This window comes from Pinus tabuliformis, chromosome 9 (genome assembly GCF_031772625.1).
Source record: "Pinus tabuliformis cultivar Carrire ecotype Pingquan chromosome 9, CPIR1, whole genome shotgun sequence".
In the NCBI taxonomy this organism is placed as follows: Eukaryota; Viridiplantae; Streptophyta; class Pinopsida; order Pinales; family Pinaceae; genus Pinus; species Pinus tabuliformis.
The window spans coordinates 1,994,351,267-1,994,369,700 of record NC_142307.1 but is presented as its reverse complement, the minus strand read 5'-3'; the positions used below and the strand labels follow the sequence as shown (position 1 = coordinate 1,994,369,700).

General features: G+C 41.2%; 1 protein-coding gene across 1 annotated transcript in view; it reads left to right on the top strand.

Annotated features, from left to right (window-relative positions):
- Positions 1-18,434, top strand: part of LOC149157031 (protein PLASTID TRANSCRIPTIONALLY ACTIVE 14-like) — a 297,084-nt gene that overhangs the window by 162,679 nt on the left and 115,971 nt on the right. Inside the window, exon 7 of the mRNA XM_089444948.1 lies at positions 274-345. Within this exon, the coding sequence (XP_089301074.1) occupies positions 274-345 (72 nt within the window). The remainder of the gene's footprint in view (positions 1-273; positions 346-18,434) is intronic.

Here is an 18,434-nt window from a genome sequence, read left to right as displayed (position 1 = left end):
TCTCATTGTTTAATATAATTTATTGGCCTTCAAGGCTTTTTGAAGAGAGTTTGGTGATGAAGTTGTATTTTTTGTGCTTGAGATTGAAATTGTTGAATCCATCTGCATATTTTTATGTTTAGCTTTATATTATTAGGAAATAACAATAGATCACCTATTGTGGTAATGAATTGTGAATTTGGTTTCAAATCTAAATTAGATAAGTTGTTCATTATTCTATTTGTAGACACCATATTAGAGTTTAACATGTTGGAATTGTTGCTAATTTTGTAGATGACATTCAGTTATATGGAGAAGATGCGAAATGATGTATGCATGGCAAGATATGGCTTTTCATCTCCTGTGGTAAGTCAATATTGTAGATTTTAAGAATTGTAGTATGGCTAGGTTCATATTTAAATATATCAATGATGAGTCTTTCTTTAAGGATGCTTAATTTAAGTGCATTTTTCTTTTTGCGAAAAATTGCAACAACAAAGGACACAGATATTAGGCTTTCAACCAGGGCAAAAAATCGTCCAAGGTGAAAACCCAAAAAACTCTTCTCTTCTTATAGAATCTGTTTCAATGAGATACAAAGACCCAATCCCTAGACCAAGTCCTCCAATAAGTATTCAACCCTTCAACAAGTTCTCTTGATTCTACACCAAAAAACTTCAATACTGCATCTTGTCTTGCAATTTCAACATGCCAGCTTCAATACTGCAACTTGTCTTGCAACTTCAACTCTGTAATTTCAGTCTTGCAATTGCTACAGAAACCCTAATCAAACTTCCTCCTGAGACCTTCCTAGAGAAAGACAACTCTTCCTAGGGTCAACGATGTCAGAATAGAGTATTCTTCCTTCCAGCTACAAGATACTGCACTTCGTCCTCCTGCAACTTGAACCTACAATTTTGGCCGTCCCAAAAGGCTGCAGAAACCCTAATCCTTTGCACGCATGAGAGAGATAGAGCCTAAAAAAAGAAATTTCGCTTCCTCGGATTTTTCTTGCCTTCTAGACGTTTCCTCTTCCTTCTTCTAGCATCCCAGTTACAGATTTAATTATTTCTTGAGAGATCGAACTTCTTGGTGAGTGAGTCACAAATGATGTCAAATTGTTGTTTTATATAGCCTTCTTAAGGGGTCAAATTCCCTCCTTAAGGCCAACTTGTACTTTTGCAGTTTCCAAGACTTTCTAGACTAAATATTTCTTTTTCCAATTACATTTTTGCCTGGAAGGGTCATATAAACATCACGTTGACTCCTTTGACTCGTGACAAAAAATTCTAAGACTTAACAAACCCTAGAAGCATGAAGAACATGCTTTTACCTAGAAGACCATCAATAATGAGCATGAAAACCATGCTTTTGAAATAATAACTTTTTCTTTTCTTTTCTTGTTTGTTAGATGGGATACATATTGAAATGAGTACAACAACAATTATGAAGACAGAAACTAGTTACATTCTTCAACACTTCCTCTTAACTATGGAGATATTCATAATTGTACAACTAGTACACATCATTGTCAAACTGAGGAGTTATCATAAGAAGAGTCGGATTGATGAGCCAACTGTAAACGTCATCCTTATGACTAGCACTATCTCTGAGGCCTACCTAGACAAGCTCCACTTCATTCAGGAGCATTATGCTGGGAGGCTTTATGTGTGATACCACACTACCTCTACAAGGCACATACCCCATCCAGATGTTCATAAGGTATGCCCTTTTAGTACTATTCTTATCTTAGATCTCCATTCTTGATTCCTCAAAGAATATCAGTCTTCTTCGACCACTCTTATCTTGGATACTTGTCCTATCCTCAAAGAGTTTCAGTACCTTTCCTTTCTTGGAATGTCCATCCTCAAGGAAACCACCGATACTTATCCAATCCTTCACCATTCTTTCTTCATCACCTGAAGAAGAGAATGCACAAGTGATGTTAATCATTACTCCCTCTCAACCAGAGAGGACATCCCTATTCTCCTTTTGATTAGAGAATATATCCTTGCTCCTATTTGAGGAGACTCCTTTGCTCCCTCTCAAAACTAGAGGAGATTCCTAACTTCCTTTCAAACTAGGAAGTCACCACCACAAGCCTTATAACTTGTCTTCAAAAGAGTGTCTGCTATTTGATCTTTCATAGCTACATGGCTTCCTCTTTCTTTTGCATCTCTTGCATCGAGCTTGCTTCATTTCGAGGTATCATGGAGCCCACTTTACTCTTCAATATTGTGATAGGATCCAGGTCATCCTTTCTTGCTCTTCACCTTCATCTTGTCATTGTTAATGAAGGCCTTATATTGAGCCTTTCCATAACTTCTATGTGAAATTGATCTCCCTTGTTGACCTTCAAGTTATCTTCTTACACTGCTACCTTCAATCCCAAGATGAGTATATCTTGACTTCACAATTGCTAGGTATCAGATATTGAGCTTTCCTCAACATTCTTCATATATTCCTTCCATACAATTGAACTTGCCTCAACTGTCATCATGTATTCCCGCAACATCCTTCCAGGTAGCAAAATAACATGTTAACCAGATAACGAATAATAAATAAAAATAGACTTACCTCATCATGATGACCTTCTCAATTGAGTACCAACATCCTCATGGTCATTCTCCATATGAATCTTCCTTCATGCATCAGAGTGCCCAAGGATCAAATTTGATTACCAAGTTAAAACTTCTCTTCTGAAGATTATATTGGATGCTAATCATTATTTTACATATTCTAGAGAAAGTTTTAATCCTTTATTTAAGTAAGTCAAATTCTTCCTTTAAAACATCTTTTATACTAAGCATGTTTCAAGATTCAATGCATGTGAACCTTATCAAGAGTCACTTTCAATATACATTCCTATGCTTCTTATTCTATCATTTGGCTATGTGAAAATTCGAAAACTCGAATCCTATTGTAGCAACTGGAAATTATCCTCCTAATTGTTAATTAAATTTAACAATTTATTTATTCTTTCCTACAACAAATATTGAATAACTCACACTGCAACCTACACAAATAAAACTGCGGATAATAAACGCTGGAAGAAATGCTAGCACACACACATAAATTTACACAGTTATTTTTGGACCAATGTGCCCAGAAAAACCCAACTTGGGAAAACCGGTGAAGCAGTGAAGGTTTTATTATATTATGCAGCAGTGAAATTTGAGTACATCTATGGATGCCTAACTAGCTATCCAAACAACAAGAAAATCTGAGTAAAATACTGAAAGGAATTACCCTTCTCCCACAGGAAATCTCTGGCTGAACTTTCCCTATCAAAAACTCAGCCTCCTGGAGCACTGTGTCAGCCTTTGTGCTGCTCTGCATAGCTGGTTGGATGGCTTGCTTCGAACTGGGCTCAGATGAAGTCGTTCTATCTCTGGATGCTGAGAAAATCGTCTCTCCGGCCCTTTGGGACTCCTTCTCAGCCTCTGGAATTGAGAAAGAATTTCCTCCTCTCCAAATCGATCTGCTTGACTGAAGCACTATGCAATCCCTCAGTGTTGCCTCTCTGGGACAATTCGACTCACTTGCTGCTACCTCCCCAGAGCTGGAAAATCATTCTTCTGACTCACTGTCCCTGCCCCTCACTCACTGCTTCGATCTTACTGGCTCTCTCTCCGGCAACTGACTGCTGCTACTCTGGAAATCGATCTGCTCATGAAATCGAACCTCTCAAGTGTATTCTTAAAGTGCCCATCAACTTCTTCTTATAATCCTCTGTTGGAACTCCAACGACCAAGATTAAATCTTAATCGATGGCTAGGATTAACTTGAAGTCAATTTGTGTGAGTTTCTAGAACATTCACACCTTGACTTTATTAATTATGACTAGTTAGTCATATTCCCTAAGTTTAGACTTAGGAAATATTTAAAAACAGACTAATAACCTAATTAAGTCATTTCTAGGGGGAATTTCCAGAAACGATTTCTCAGTTTTGGAGATCTTCTGTATTTTAGCCTCTCCACAAAATTTCGTGGCTAGAGCACCATTGATGCTACATAAACTAACACTCCCTTTTAGCGAGGAATGTGTTCTAGTGCTACTGCCGCTTGTAGCATTGCCTTGTCTCTACATCATCTCCTGTCACACTGTTGATGTCTGGCCATATTGCCCACCAACCACTGTACAACTCTAATGTAGGTTACATTTGTGCAATGTAGATTCGGGGTAGCATCGGATGTGCTCTAGCCATGAAAATTGGCGGAGAGGCTAAAGCACATGAGATCTCCGAGACCTAGAAATGGTTTGGGCAGATTCTAACCGGTTTGGGAGATATTAAAATAATTAATATTTTTAATGGAGTTCCTAAGTCTAAACTTAGGAAAAATAAAATATTAATGGGTATTAATATAAAACTGGGTTAGAAGGGTCCAAAAGTCATGGATCAAGCCAAATCTAATCTTAGCCATTGATTAGAGATTTAATCTCGGTCTGAAGTGTAAAAACTTCGGGATAACAGAAATATATATAGAAATAATTTATTAATAAAAGAATAGACAGATGATGTCTTTTACAATGGGGTTTCCTGGCTTAAATACTGCCATGGACACCCTTTAGGAAAGGGCATGATCTTATGATCGTGCCCTTTCGCCTAACTAAACCTAAATTAAATAATAAACCTGAAATTAACTAAATTTTTACATAACATTGCCTTCCTCTCGAAAGAATGCTTTGTCCTCAAAGCATATGTAACGACGGATGTTGTTGAAGAATGATTCATTCTCCCAGAAAGCGTCTTCTTCGGGTAAGTCCTTCCACTTGATCAGATACTCCAAGATGATCAAAGTCACACACTTTAAAAGATCTTGGATTAATCTCTCAATTCCCGCTTTTTGGAGATGTGGATATCGGTATGGCTTGATGTTGATGGGGTTTGACTCTGTTTTAACTTCTGTTCTACGCTCAATTTCTGTATTAGGCGGCATCTTCATAGGTAGGTCTTGAATCTCTGGTGATTCTTCTCTGGTCATATTTGTAGATAACATTTCTAATTGGTGACATTGTATTGCATAAGCAGGTGCTCTTCTTCGACTCAGCTTCATCATCTGAGATGATGATACAACATGATTTTCTGGTGCTTGGAATCCATGTAGTTTGTACTTCTGACCTCCCCATTTGAATTTTATAAACTGTACTTGATGGTTGGCGGCATAAGTACCTAAAGTTCGTAGCCATTGGATACCTAAGACTACATCTACTCCTCCTAACAGTATTGTGAAAAACGGAGACTCTAAACTGAAGTCTTGAATCTGTAATTTAACCTTATGGCATTTTCCCACCTTTTCAATCTTCTTACCGTTAGCTATCATCACTTTCATGTTTGGTAAGGGAAATGAAAATATATTGAGTCTCTTTGCCACAGTTGTATCTAAAAAATTGTGTGTACTTCCAGAGTCGACGAGAACCACTACGTTGTTCTTCTTTATGTGTCCTTTTAACTTTAAAGTCTGAGGTTGTGATATACCTGTCATAGCTGATAATGATACTTGTGGAATACTTCCATCATCTAGTTCTGGTGAAAATTCTGGAGCGTCTTCTGTGTCTTCTACGTCATAATCTTCACTGTTTGAATCATTGGTTGCTTCACAATTATATAGGTTCTTTGGTTCTTTTCCTTTAGCACATCTATGTTTGGGGTCCCACTTCTCACCACAGCGTTTACATTTACCCTCTTTTATCCTTTGCATTTCCACATTAGATTTTTCATCTTCACGACGATGTGGTGGAACATATCTTGTATTATTTGAGTCCACATACTGGGGTATCCTTCGTCTTGCATAAGCTTTTTCCACTGTTGACCAAAATATTGGTTCGGATTTCTTTTCGGCTGTTTTTGCTTTTCGTCTTGCTTCTTCTATAGATGTAATATCATGCATCTCAAGTTCTGCTTGTAAATGGGTTTTGAGTCCCGAGATGTATGTCTGAATTAGACGAGATTCGGATAACCCAGGTACTCGTGTTACTAAGGTCTCCCATTCTTGAGTGTATTCATCGACACTCCCTTTTTGTCGTAGTTTGATGAGTTTGGAAAAGAACTCTTCTTCCTTTACACCTTGGAATCTTTTGAAGAATGCATCTTTAAATTTCCTCCAACTAATGACATGTGTTGTCTTTTTCCACCACATATACCAGTTATACGCTTCTCCCTCCATTTTCATGGATGCATGTCTGAGCTTTTCGTCATCGTCAGTGATGTCATATATCTCAAAGTATTCTTCTGCTTTATTTATCCATGCAACATTGTTTTTTTCGTTTCCATCGAATTTAGGCATCTCGACCTTTGCCCTTCGCTGGTATGTTGCCACTGGTTGAGCGAAAAAAGGGTGTTGATTGGTAAAGTTATCCCAGAGTTGCTTGTTTGTAAAGACTGTGTTACTTGCTTCTTGGTGGGGTGTCGCTGATTTTTTTGGGGATTCAACCTTGTCATGAGACTCTGTGGACTTAGTTGAATCCGACGAGACGTGTTCTTGATTCTCTTCACCTTCTTTCAGTAGTTGTTCGGGCGTACAATTCGACCTTTTACACAGAACTTTTAGCATTGTTAAGACCTCTTTGAAGTTTACTTCTGTTTGGACATGTTGACTTTCCATCTTTATCTCTATTCGATTTGTCGTATCTTCAAGATTTTTGATTTTATCCGCTTGCTCCCCCAGCTTGCTCTCGACTTCATTTAATCTTTTACTGACCTCGTCGTGGTTGTTATTTATCCTATGCTCTGCATCCAACAACCTTTTCTGGAAATCCGCCATTGTCATTGTCGACATTGAGCGGGTTTGCGGGGGCGTGTATTTATCTGCCAGTTTAAGGGTTTTCCCTCTTTTTTTTTTATCTAAAATAAATTTTATACATATAACTTTTAATAATTAAATTAACATATATATATATATATATAACTTTTTAATTAATTAAAATAATTTTAATTAATTAAATTAACTTTTATATATATATATATATATATATATATATATATAAAACTTATAATTAAATTAAAATTAAAGTTATATGTTATAAAATTTATAATATATATTATATAACAGATGAAGTGTAAAAACTTCGGGATAACAGAAATATATATAGAAATAATTTATTAATAAAAGAATAGACAGATGATGTCTTTTACAATGGGGTTTCCTGGCTTAAATACTGCCATGGACACCCTTTAGGAAAGGGCATGATCTTATGATCGTGCCCTTTCGCCTAACTAAACCTAAATTAAATAATAAACCTGAAATTAACTAAATTTTTACATAACACGGTCGTTGATGGACCAACGAGAAAGGTATAAAAGGAGGCTTGAGGGTTAGTTGGAGAATACACCAAGAGATATCAAGAATTCGATTTTCTGGGGCAGGGTTTGCTGAGGAAATTGAGTGAGTGATCAGTTGCAGTGAGGGGCAGTGAATACATAGCAGAGAGGCAGAGTTGGTACTAGAGAGACGACGTGGAGCCCGGAGAGGTTGACGCAGAGGCAGTTGGGTGCTACGCAGAGGCAGATAGGGGTTGTGCAGAGCCAGGAGAGGCCAGCATGGGTGACACAAAGGGTCTAAGGGCTGATGCAAAGTCTAGCAGAGCTGACGGAGGGCCAAGAGGCAGCGTTGGGAGGATTTCGTGGGACAGATTGGGAGTTGGTGACCCGGGTAGGGTGACGCAGTCCCTATCAAAGTGACGCGGAGCAGTGGAAGCTGCAATTGTTGTTGTGGGATCGTTCATCTAGAGATTAATCAGTCAGAATATCTGTCTTCGAGGAGAGGTACTACTACCAAGGGAATTCTTTGTTGGGTGAGCCATTTCTGGCACCCTATTGTATTTTGAAAACTGCATAATAATAAAACCCTCTAAATAGCTACACCGATTTTCTTGCATTGGGTTTTTCCGGGGACATTGGTCCAAAAATAACGGTGTCACTTGTGTGCATGTTTTCTTTCAGTTGATGATCTATAGATGTTGATACTATAATTGTGTTTATTTTCAGTATTTACATGGTAAATGACTTGTTAAATAATTAAACAAGTAGGAAGAAATAAACCAGGTAGTACAGGAAGAATTTCTAACGTGTTAAACTTAGAAATTCCAACATGAGGGATTCTAGAGGCAGAGGGAGCAACCTAGTATTTTCGCAGAGCAGATCTCTAGCTGGATGCAGTATTTTTGCAATAGTTTGCTAGAGCAGAGCTAGCGTCGGGTGGAAGAAAAGCACACATTGAAGGACAATTTTCCTCAGGGAACTTCTAGTCTCAAGAAGTTCGTTTTCCCTTGCAGATCAATAGTTGTTGTGAGTAGAGTTTCTCACTCCAGAAGGGAGTGCGAATCTCCTAGCAACAACTAAGCAGAAGGGAAGAGGATATTTTTGACATTTGTTGAGATGGCCACTGCTAGGCTTCGAGATCAGAACAGGTTGGATGGTGCTTCCAACTATGTCATCTGGAAGGCAAGGATGTCCTTCCTTCTAGATGAATATTGCCTGAAGACATTTATAGACGTATTGGTAGTTATCCCGATATATTCAGATTAGCTGAAGGAGTACAGAGAGGAGATGGTGGGGCGAAGAGGTTGATCCTAGGCGAGATCTGGAATCACATTGTTGCACACATAGCTGGCAAAAGGACTTCCAAGAGATGTGGGAGACTCTTTCCACGTTGTGCCATGGCACTTCCGAGCAGTGGAAGATGTACTTAGAAGAGAAGCTAAGATGCATCAGGATGCAGAAGGGGGAAAGCATAGACCCCTTCCTCACCAGCACTCAGAAGGTCTGAGACCAGTTGTCAGTTGTTGGGGTAGTGCCTAAACCCACAGAGCTAGTGCAATTGGCACTAAATAGTGTCTCCAAGCAGTGGCAGGTGTTTGTCCAAAGTATTTTCGGAAGAGATGCCCTGCCAAGTTGTGACAGGATGTGGTCTGATTTGCAGCAGAAGGAGTTGAGGCGAGCTCTTCTAAAGAGTTGCATTAGTGGCAGTAGCAGCGGACTGAAGTAGGTGAAGGAGGAGGAGAATGTGGCCCTCGCATCTAAGGGTCCCAATCAGGGACAACATGAGTAGAGAAAGAAGAAGAAGGCCCTGTCGAAGGTCAAGTGCTTCAGATGTGGTGAGCTCGGTCACTACAATACCTAGTGTCCTCTGAAGAAGAAGGACAAGGAAGAGAACCAGGACCAACAAGCAGAATCAACAGAGATTGATAGGCTTTCCTCCAGGCTGGAGGAAGACTTCACCATGTTTGCCTACATACCCCCAGGAGTGAAGTGGGATGACTTGGTGTTGTAGCCTTAGAGCACTACAGATGGGCGGGATCCTTGAGGAAGTCCACCTCATGGATCATTACCTTGCTATGGGGGCCCACAGTATTCAGTAGCACGATGGATTAGTGGTAGTTGATGCAGTCAGATGCCAGAGTGACAGTTGAGAGACTAGTAGTAGTCAGATGCTAGGGAGCACAGTGCAAAGTTGGCAGCAGTGCAGTTGGCACAACGCAGAGTCAGCAGTAGCGCAGATACTAGCAGCAGTCAAAGACTCAGGTGACAGATGCATTATACTGATCATAGTTGATTAAGTATTTAGGATGCCTTTCAGTTGTAGATGTTGCAGTTGCAGCAACAACAGATGGAGAGGGAGTTGTAGTGTAGATGTAGTGCTGGCAGTGGTTGAGCAAGGTCAGCATTTGCATGTGAAAATTCTATCACTGCAACAACTGATTTACTTTACCTACTTATTTTCCAATAAGTTATTTATGAAATTCTTTCAATAAACATTAAAATAAATTCTGTTGCAAATATCACACCATAATACAGAAACAAACACATGCACAAGAATCAACACATCGACACAGATATTTTAGATGACAGTCGCCGGAAAAACCCAATGTGGGAAACCCGGTGCAGCAAGGGACGATTTTATTATTCAGCTCCCAGACACTCTGCATCAGCCCCTGCATCTCTGCGTCAGCATTTGGGCTCTCTGCATCACCCACGCAGGCCCTCCAGTGACTGCGCAGTCTGTTGCTGCCTCTGCGTCTGCCTCTCCAATCTTTGCGCTGGTCTTCTGGTGCTGCTCCCAACTCTCTGCTTCATACTTGCTGCAACCTGCTGCTGCTAGGAGATTCGCATTCCCTTCTGGAGTGAGAAACTCTGCTCACAACAATTGCTGATCTGCAAGGGAAAACGAACTTCTTGAGACTAGAAGTTCCCTGAGGAAAATTGTGCTTCAGTGTGTGCTCTTCTTCCACTCGACACTAGCTCTATTCTAGCAAACTACTGCAAAACTACTGCTTCGAGCTAGATATCTACTCTGCGAAAATACTAGGTTGCTCCCTCTGCCTCTGGAATCCCTCGTGCTGGAATTTCTATGTCTAACCCGTTAGAAATTCTTCCTGTACTATCTGGTTTATTTCTTCCTACTTGTTTAATTAATTAACAAGTCATTTACCATGTAAATATTGAAAATAAACACAAGTACAGTATCAACATGTACAGATCATCAACTGAAAGAAAACAAGCACACAAGTGACACTGTTATTTTTGGACCAATCTCCCCGGAAAAACCCAATGCGGGAAAACTGATGCAACTATTCAAAGGGTTTTATTATTATGCAGTTTTCAGAATACAACTAGGGTGCCAGAAATGGCTCACCCAACAAAGAATTCCCTCGGCAGTAGTACCTCTCCTCGGAGACAGATATTCCGGCTGATTAACCACTGGATGAACGATCCCACAACAACAATTGCAACTTCCATTGCTCTGTGTCACTTTGATAGGGACTGCGTCACCCTACCTGGCTCACCAGCTCCCAGTCTATCCCATGAAATCCTCCCAACGCTGCCTCTTGCCCCTGTGTCAGCTCTGCTAGCCATTGCGTCAGCCCTTAGACCCTCTCTGTCACCCATGCTGGCTTCTCCTGGCTTTGTGTAGTTCCTAGCTGCCTCTGCGTAGCACCCAGCTGCCCTTGCGTCAATCTCTCCGGGCTCTGCGCTGTCTCTCTAGTACCAACTCTGCCTCTCTGCTATGTATTCACTGCCCCTCGCTGCAACTAATCACTCACTCGATTTCCTCAACAAACCCTGCCCTAGAAAATCGAATTCTTGATCTCTCTTTGTGTATTCTCAAACTAACCCTCAAGCCTCCTCTTATACTTTTCTTGTTGGTCCTTCAACGATCGAGATTAAATCTCTAATCAATGGCTAGCATTAGATTTGGCTTGATCCATGACTTTTGGACGCTTCTAACCCAGTTTTATATTAACAGCCATTAATATTTTATTTTTCCTAAGTTTAAACTTAGGAACTCCATTAAAAATATTAACTATTTTAATATCTCCCAAACCGGTTAGAATCTGCCCAAACCATTTTTGGGTCTTGGAGATCTCATGTGCTTTAGCCTCTCTACCAATTTTCATGGCTAGAGCACATCTGATGCTACCCCAAATCAACACTCCCTCTTAGTGAGGACTGTGCTCTAGTAATACTCCTCACTGAGTATCACACTGGTCATTCGACATCGGTCCCTGTGCTGATGCTAGGCCTCCCCGCCCAACATCCTCTGCACTGCTGCATCCTGTACTGTTTCCCATGGCCCTACCACTGCCACTGCTGAATCCGTATGGCAGCTCCCTCTGCATCCGTGCTACTACTGGTCCATCCTCCCAACACTGTATCTGCACTGCATCCCGTTCTCCTCATGCTGCATCGTGCTACTGCATACTACTACTGCACTGCAACTCAGTTACTGTGAAGTAAGGAACTGATCCACGCAACATCTGACGTCCCTGTCAGGCTAGAAACACTCTCGATGTTGAAGCTCCCTCTGCCGCTAACAAGTGCTCCTTATACTGACCTCTGCGCTGTTGCAACAACTCCATGCATCTCGTACCGTTGCACACCTCTCTGTGCCATCCTGCAATGGTGCAACACTCTCGTGCTTCTCGCACTGTTGGATCCTGTTTGCCTCGCGCTGTCACGAGACTCCTGCACTGTAGCACTCTCTGCCACTCCATCCGCATCCATCTCTACCGACATCTGCCAGTCCTACTACTCCTCTTCGGGGCTCCCGTAGCAAGGTATAATCCAAGAGGTTGGGTTCCCCAAGGATCATGCCCCTCATCAACTGTAGTCCTCTTGACTACAACTCGATGTCTCCCCACTTCTTCTCAAGTGGCACATGAGCACTCATGGCACAATCGTCATCCTCCTCGACTTCTTTCTCTGCCCTTGTTGGCGCTGCCTTGGTCTCAGAAGCCTCTCCCTTGCTCTTCTTCTTAGGACACTGGTTCGCAAAATGACCCAGATCCCCACAATGGAAGCACTTGAACTTGGAGAGGTCCTTCTTCTTCCTCTTTTCCTGCTTTCCCACAGATGCTAGAGCCGCATCCTCTTCTTCTTCCTTCTTGATTCTGACCCCTTTGCCGCTACTCCCCACCTTGGTCAGCCGTCTGATCTCTTCTTGCCAAAGAGCCGCCCACAGGTCTTCCCAATCTGAAAGCTTCGACCTTCCTAGTATGCTCTAGACCAATACTTCCCAATCCTCGGAAACTGCGTTCAGTGCAGTCGTCACCATCAATTCCTCATCCGTCATGGCCCCTATGGAAGTTAGCTGATCAAGGATCTCCTTCAACTAACTGAGGAAGACATCTATCTGCTCTCCCCACTGCATCTGGTATGACCACAGCTGATTTTCAAGTAACATCTTCCTCTCCACGGAAGTATGCTGGTACAATTTGTTCAGGGCCTCCCACATCTCATTTGTCGTATCCTTTTCGGTAATATGCGGCACCACATGATCCTTGACTCCATCAAGGATGATGCACTTTTCCCTAGTCATTTCCTCCTCGTGCTTCTCATTTTCAGTTGGGCCAATGGGGATCGCTATTATTTCCAAGGCGAAGTCCTTGATGTGACATCTGTCTAGAATGGACAAGCTCCTGGCCTTCCAGACCACAAAGTTGGACGCTCCGTCCAGCCTATCCTAATCTCTTAGCTCATTCACGGCCATTTCGCTGCTCTTTTGTCGACTCCTCTGAGTCTCTCTACTTCCCTCGTGGAAGTCCTCTGTTCGACTCCTGCTGAGTCTCTCAACTTCCCGTCTGGAAGTTCTTGATACGACTCCCTCTGAGTCTCGATTTCCCTTCTAGAAATCCCTCTACCAATGTCGAGTTTCCCCACTCCGATTGTCTGTGCAACTGCACCACTGATCCAGATTCCTTGGCTAGAAATCTACCTCGGCAACAACTCCCTCCTCCTTGGTCTTGCCCTGTTAGGTATTGTTCTGATCACAATATCCCAACAACTTTGCTCTGCAAATTACCCACAACCTCCTATGCCCCAACAACTGAAAGATTGAGCCACTTGGCTCCACGCAATCCCCGCACCGATAAATTAGCTCCCCCAGTCAACTGCGTCGGCCCTCCTGGCCTCTACGTGGCTCTGCGTGAGCCTGATTCTGCCTCCCTTAGCCTCTGTGCTGCCTCTCTCTAGCCCAGAATGATGACGCAGTCCCTCTGCATCACTCCTTCCTCTGTCACCTTCTGCAATGATCAGCTTTGTCGCTCGGGACAACTGAATCTATTGCAAATGCTTTGCTCGGCTGTTGCCTTCAGTTATCTTGTGATCTACAACCACACTCTGATACCATGTTGGAATTTCTAAGTTTAACCCGTTAGAAATTCTTCCTGTAATATCTGGTTTATTTCTTCCTACTTGTTTAATTACTTAACAAGTCATTTACCATGTAAATACTGAAAATAAACAAAAGTACAGTATCAACATGTACAGATCATCAACTGAAAGAAAACAAGCACACAAGTGACACCATTATTTTTGGACCAATGTCCCCGGAAAAACCAAATGCGGAAAAACTGGCGGAGATATTCAGAGGGTTTTATTGTTATGCAGTTTTCAGAATACAACTAGTGTGCCAGAAATAGCTAACCCAATAGAGAATGCCCTCGGCAGCAGTACCCCTCCTCGGAGACAAATATTACGACTAATTAATCACCGGATGAACGATCCCACAAAAACAATTGCAACGTCCACTGCTCTGCGTCACTCTGATAGGGACTGCGCCACCCTACCCAGCTCACCAGCTCCCAGTTTGTCCCATGAAATCCTCCTAGCACTGCCTCTTGGACCTGCGTCAGCTCTACTAGCCTCTGCGCAACTTCTAAAGCTTCTGCATTAGCCCTTAGACCCTCTGCATCACCCACGCTGGCCTCTCCTGGCTTTGCCAACTCCTAGTTGCCTCTGCGTAGCACCCAACTGCCTCTGCATCAACCTCTCCAGGTTCTGCGCTGTCTCTCTAGTACCAACTCTGCCTCTTTGCTATGTATTCACTGCCCCATGCTGCAACTGATCACTCACTTGATTTCCTCAACAAACCCTTCCCTAGAAAATCGAATTCTTGATCTCTCTTGGTGTATTCTCCAACTAACCCTCAAGCCTCCTCCTATACTTTTCTCGTTGGTCCATCAATGACTGAGATTAAGTCTCTAATCAATGGCTAAGATTAGATTTGGCTTGATCCATGACTTTTGGACCCTTCTAACCCAGTTTTATATCAGTACCCATTAATATTTTATTTTTCCTAAGTTTAGACTTAGGAACTCCATTAAATATTAATTATTTTAATATCTCCCAAATTGGTTAGAATCTGCCCAAACCATTTCTGGGTCTTGGAGATCTCATGTGCTTTAGCCTCTCCACCAATTTTCATGGCTAGAGCACATTTGATGCTACCCCAAATCAACACCTCGATTTGGAGAGATCAATTTTTTCTGTCCCACACTCAGAAAAATCGAATCTCCTCAAGAAATTCGGGCTCTTGGTAAATTGACTGTGCTACCCTTTGGGGTTTCAATTTGCTACCCACACTGAACAACGAAACTCCCTCTATGTCGCTACTAAGCTCTCTGGCTGATCATCTATGTTATGATACCATGTGAATATTTGTAAACCCGAATCCTATTGCAGCAACTGGAAATTATCCTCCTAATTGTTAATTAAATTTAACAATTTATCTATTGTTTCCTGCAACAAATACTGAATAACTCACACTGTAACCTACACAAATAAAACTACAAAATAATAAACGCTAGCACATAGATAAATTTACACATTTTTGGACCAATGTGCCCGGAAAAACCCAACTTGGGAAAACCGGTGCAACAGTGAGGGTTTTATTATATTATGCAATAGTGAAATTTGATTACATCTATGGATGCCCAATTGGCTATCCAAACAACAAGAAAATATGAGTAAAATACTGAAGGGAATTACCCTTCTCCCTCGGGCAATCTCTGGTTAGACTTTCCCTATCAAAAACTTGGCCCACTGGAGCACTGCGTTAACCTTTGCGCTGCTTTGCGTAGCTAGCTGGACGTCTTGCTTCGGATTGGGCTCAGATGAAGTTGTTCTTCCTCTGGAAGCTTAGAAAACTATCTCTCCGACCCTTTGGTACTCCTTCCCGGCCTTTGGAACTGAGAACGAATGTCCTCCTCTCCAAATCGATCTGCCTGACTGAAGCACTGCGTAGTCCCTCAGCATTACCTCTTTGGGATAGTTCGACTCACTTGTTGCTGCCTCCCTGGATCTGGAAAATCTCTCCTCTGGGTCACTGTCCCTGCCCCTCACTCACTGCTTCGATCTTACTGGTTCTCTCTCTGACAACTAACTGCTGCTACTTTGGAAATCAATCTGCTCATGAAATCGAACCTCTCAAGTGTATTCTCCAAATGCCCATCAACTTCTTCTTATAATCCTTTGTTGGGACTCCACGACAAAGACTAAATTTTAATTGATGGCTAGGATTAACTTGAAGTCAATCCATGTGAGTTTCTAAAACATTCACACCTTGACTTAATTAATTCTGATTAGTTAATCATATTCCCTAAGTTTAGGCTTAAGAAATATTTAAAAACTAACTAATAATCTAATTAAGTCATTTCCAGGTGGAATTTCCAGAAACGATTTTTGGGTTTTGGAGATCTCTTTTATTCTAGCTTTTCCACAAAATTTCGTGGCTAGAACACATCCGATGCTACAAAAACTAACAAGCTATGTGTCTCATAATGAGATGGTAACCTAACCCATTGCATTCCTTCATCCCTTACACAATATTGTTTCCATACTATATAGAAAGTATATTGTCCTTGTCATAATGCTTCATCCAAGAACCTTTTAAAATGATGGTTGTTGCAAGATCATGATGATCCATCTTTAGCAAGATGACTACCTCTAACTTAATGTTAGACAATGCTCGGATGAACAATATGCAAAATGGTCTATCAATCTGTTTTTAAATACTAAATGACTTCCAAAAAGCAACTTAACCAAATAGACCCTACATATGCTACTATCACATGCTACTCATGATGTTATGCAAAATCAAGATTCTTTTATAAACAATAATGCATACTATCCCAAGGGAAAGACCAGTCTCTATAAGGAACCTAACAAATAAAGTGCCTTCTTTAATAGTAAAGATCCTCCACATCTTCTTTCTCTGGTTCTCCGACGGCCTCAACTACATGAGCTTCACTTCTTTCCTTTCTCTTGTTGTTTTGTTGGCTTGGACAGTCCCTCTTAAAGTGTCCAAACTCATTGCACTCAAAACATTGAACCTTGGACATATCTCTTCTTGGACTTTCCAAACTTTCCGTTCTTCAACTTCTTGACTCTAGCTAGAAATACTTGAGAGTCGAGACTACTCATCTGATCCAATGTCATCTTTTACCTTGATCCTTGATTCTTCTAGAAGGCACAAATTCAAGGCATGATGATCCATTATCCAATTCAACCTATGGTCTCTAGTTTCATGGCAAATACATATGCCATTAACACTTAATGGAGGAATGAACAAATGTACTTCATGTGTGTTGAGCAGCAAAATAATGAAATGAGTGACCCGAGGATGGTGTGGGAAGCATCTCTAGGAAACTTTCTGCGGAGAACCATGGGTGTCAACTACAAAACTGTTTGTTGCAAATACTGAGAGGGAGGGTGGAGGGAAGGGTGGTGTGAATTAGTATTTCCTTTCACAATTGGTATTTTAAACTAATTAAGATCACTTATAAACAGAACATAAAAAATATATGTATAAAAAAGTAATAATTTTAATTAATAAAGACAATGAGGACTCCAATCCTCTTTTCCAATATTCAAATTTTAATCTGTACAATAATTCCTCAAGTATCCAACCCTAGATGAAGACTCCAATCTTCAATCTACCAGGCTCCAACTTATATTTCGCCAAGCACCAACGTGGTCTTCTTGAGGACTCCAATTCTCTAGGGCTCCAACCCTTCCCTCTGGCTTAGGCTCCAAACTGGTCTTCTTGAGGACTCCAATCCTCTAGGTCTCCAACCCTTTTCTTTTGTTCTTCAAAGTGGGTTCAATTGTTCTTCAAGGCTTCCAAAATCTTCTGCAACAAAGCCCTGATAATATCTTCAAGGTCGCCTTCAACAATGCCCTCAATTAATCTTCAAAACACTTAGTTCATCAATGATAACTTTAGTAACCATAGTAGGTGTCTCCAAGACTCTTCATGATACCCAAACAATCTTCTCCAATGTTACTCCATGAGGGCTTCAATCATGCATCATGAGGTCAACCAATAATGGCTTCAAGATTTGCTTCTACAAGTCTTCAACAATGCTTTAAGGTGTCTTCAATAAGCTGCTTCAACAAGACTTCAGTAATGTCTCCAAAATGTCTTCAATAGTCTTCTTAGGTTTGCTCCAACGAAGGCTTGGATCTTCTTTAACAATCCTTCAATAAGGCTTCAATACAGTAGCTGCAGTAAGTCTTTTCCAAACAGGTCTTCAATTACTCTTCAAGTGTGCTCCAAGAATAGCCCAAAAAGTCTTCAAGATTTCTTCACAAGATGCCTTTAAAACAAGATCCATAAGATGAATTCAACACTGCTGTAAGATGTCTTCAACAAATGTCCTTAGATTGCTCCAAAAGATGTCTTTAGTCTGCTCTAAAAAATGATTGTAGGACTGCTTCAAAATATGTCACTAGGCTGCTCCAAAATGTCTTCTTCAACAGGCCTGCAAAAGGATCAACAGCTCCTCTAGATCTGCACTTTGATGCTTCTATTTCTGCTCCAACGCTGTCCTCAAATGATGCCAAAAACAGCCAAAGGCTCCTTCAGTTCTATCACTAGGTTGCTTCTAACAATGCTTAAGAAACTGCTAGAAGTCTTCTCACAAGCACAAGCTGAATTGTCACTTCACACAAGTCTGGATTTGTCACTGTTCCAAGGTTTACATGTCACAGATCCTCTGCCACAGGTCCAAGCACTACAGATGTTACAGGTCCGAGATGTTAGGCACATGTCCGAAATTTTAGGCACAGGTCTAAACCAGAGATCTAAAAGTCACAATGGATTAGCTACATGATCAAACAGTGTTGTGCACTTAAATGCCACCGTTCAAAGCTTTTCTGACTCAAGTTCGAGCT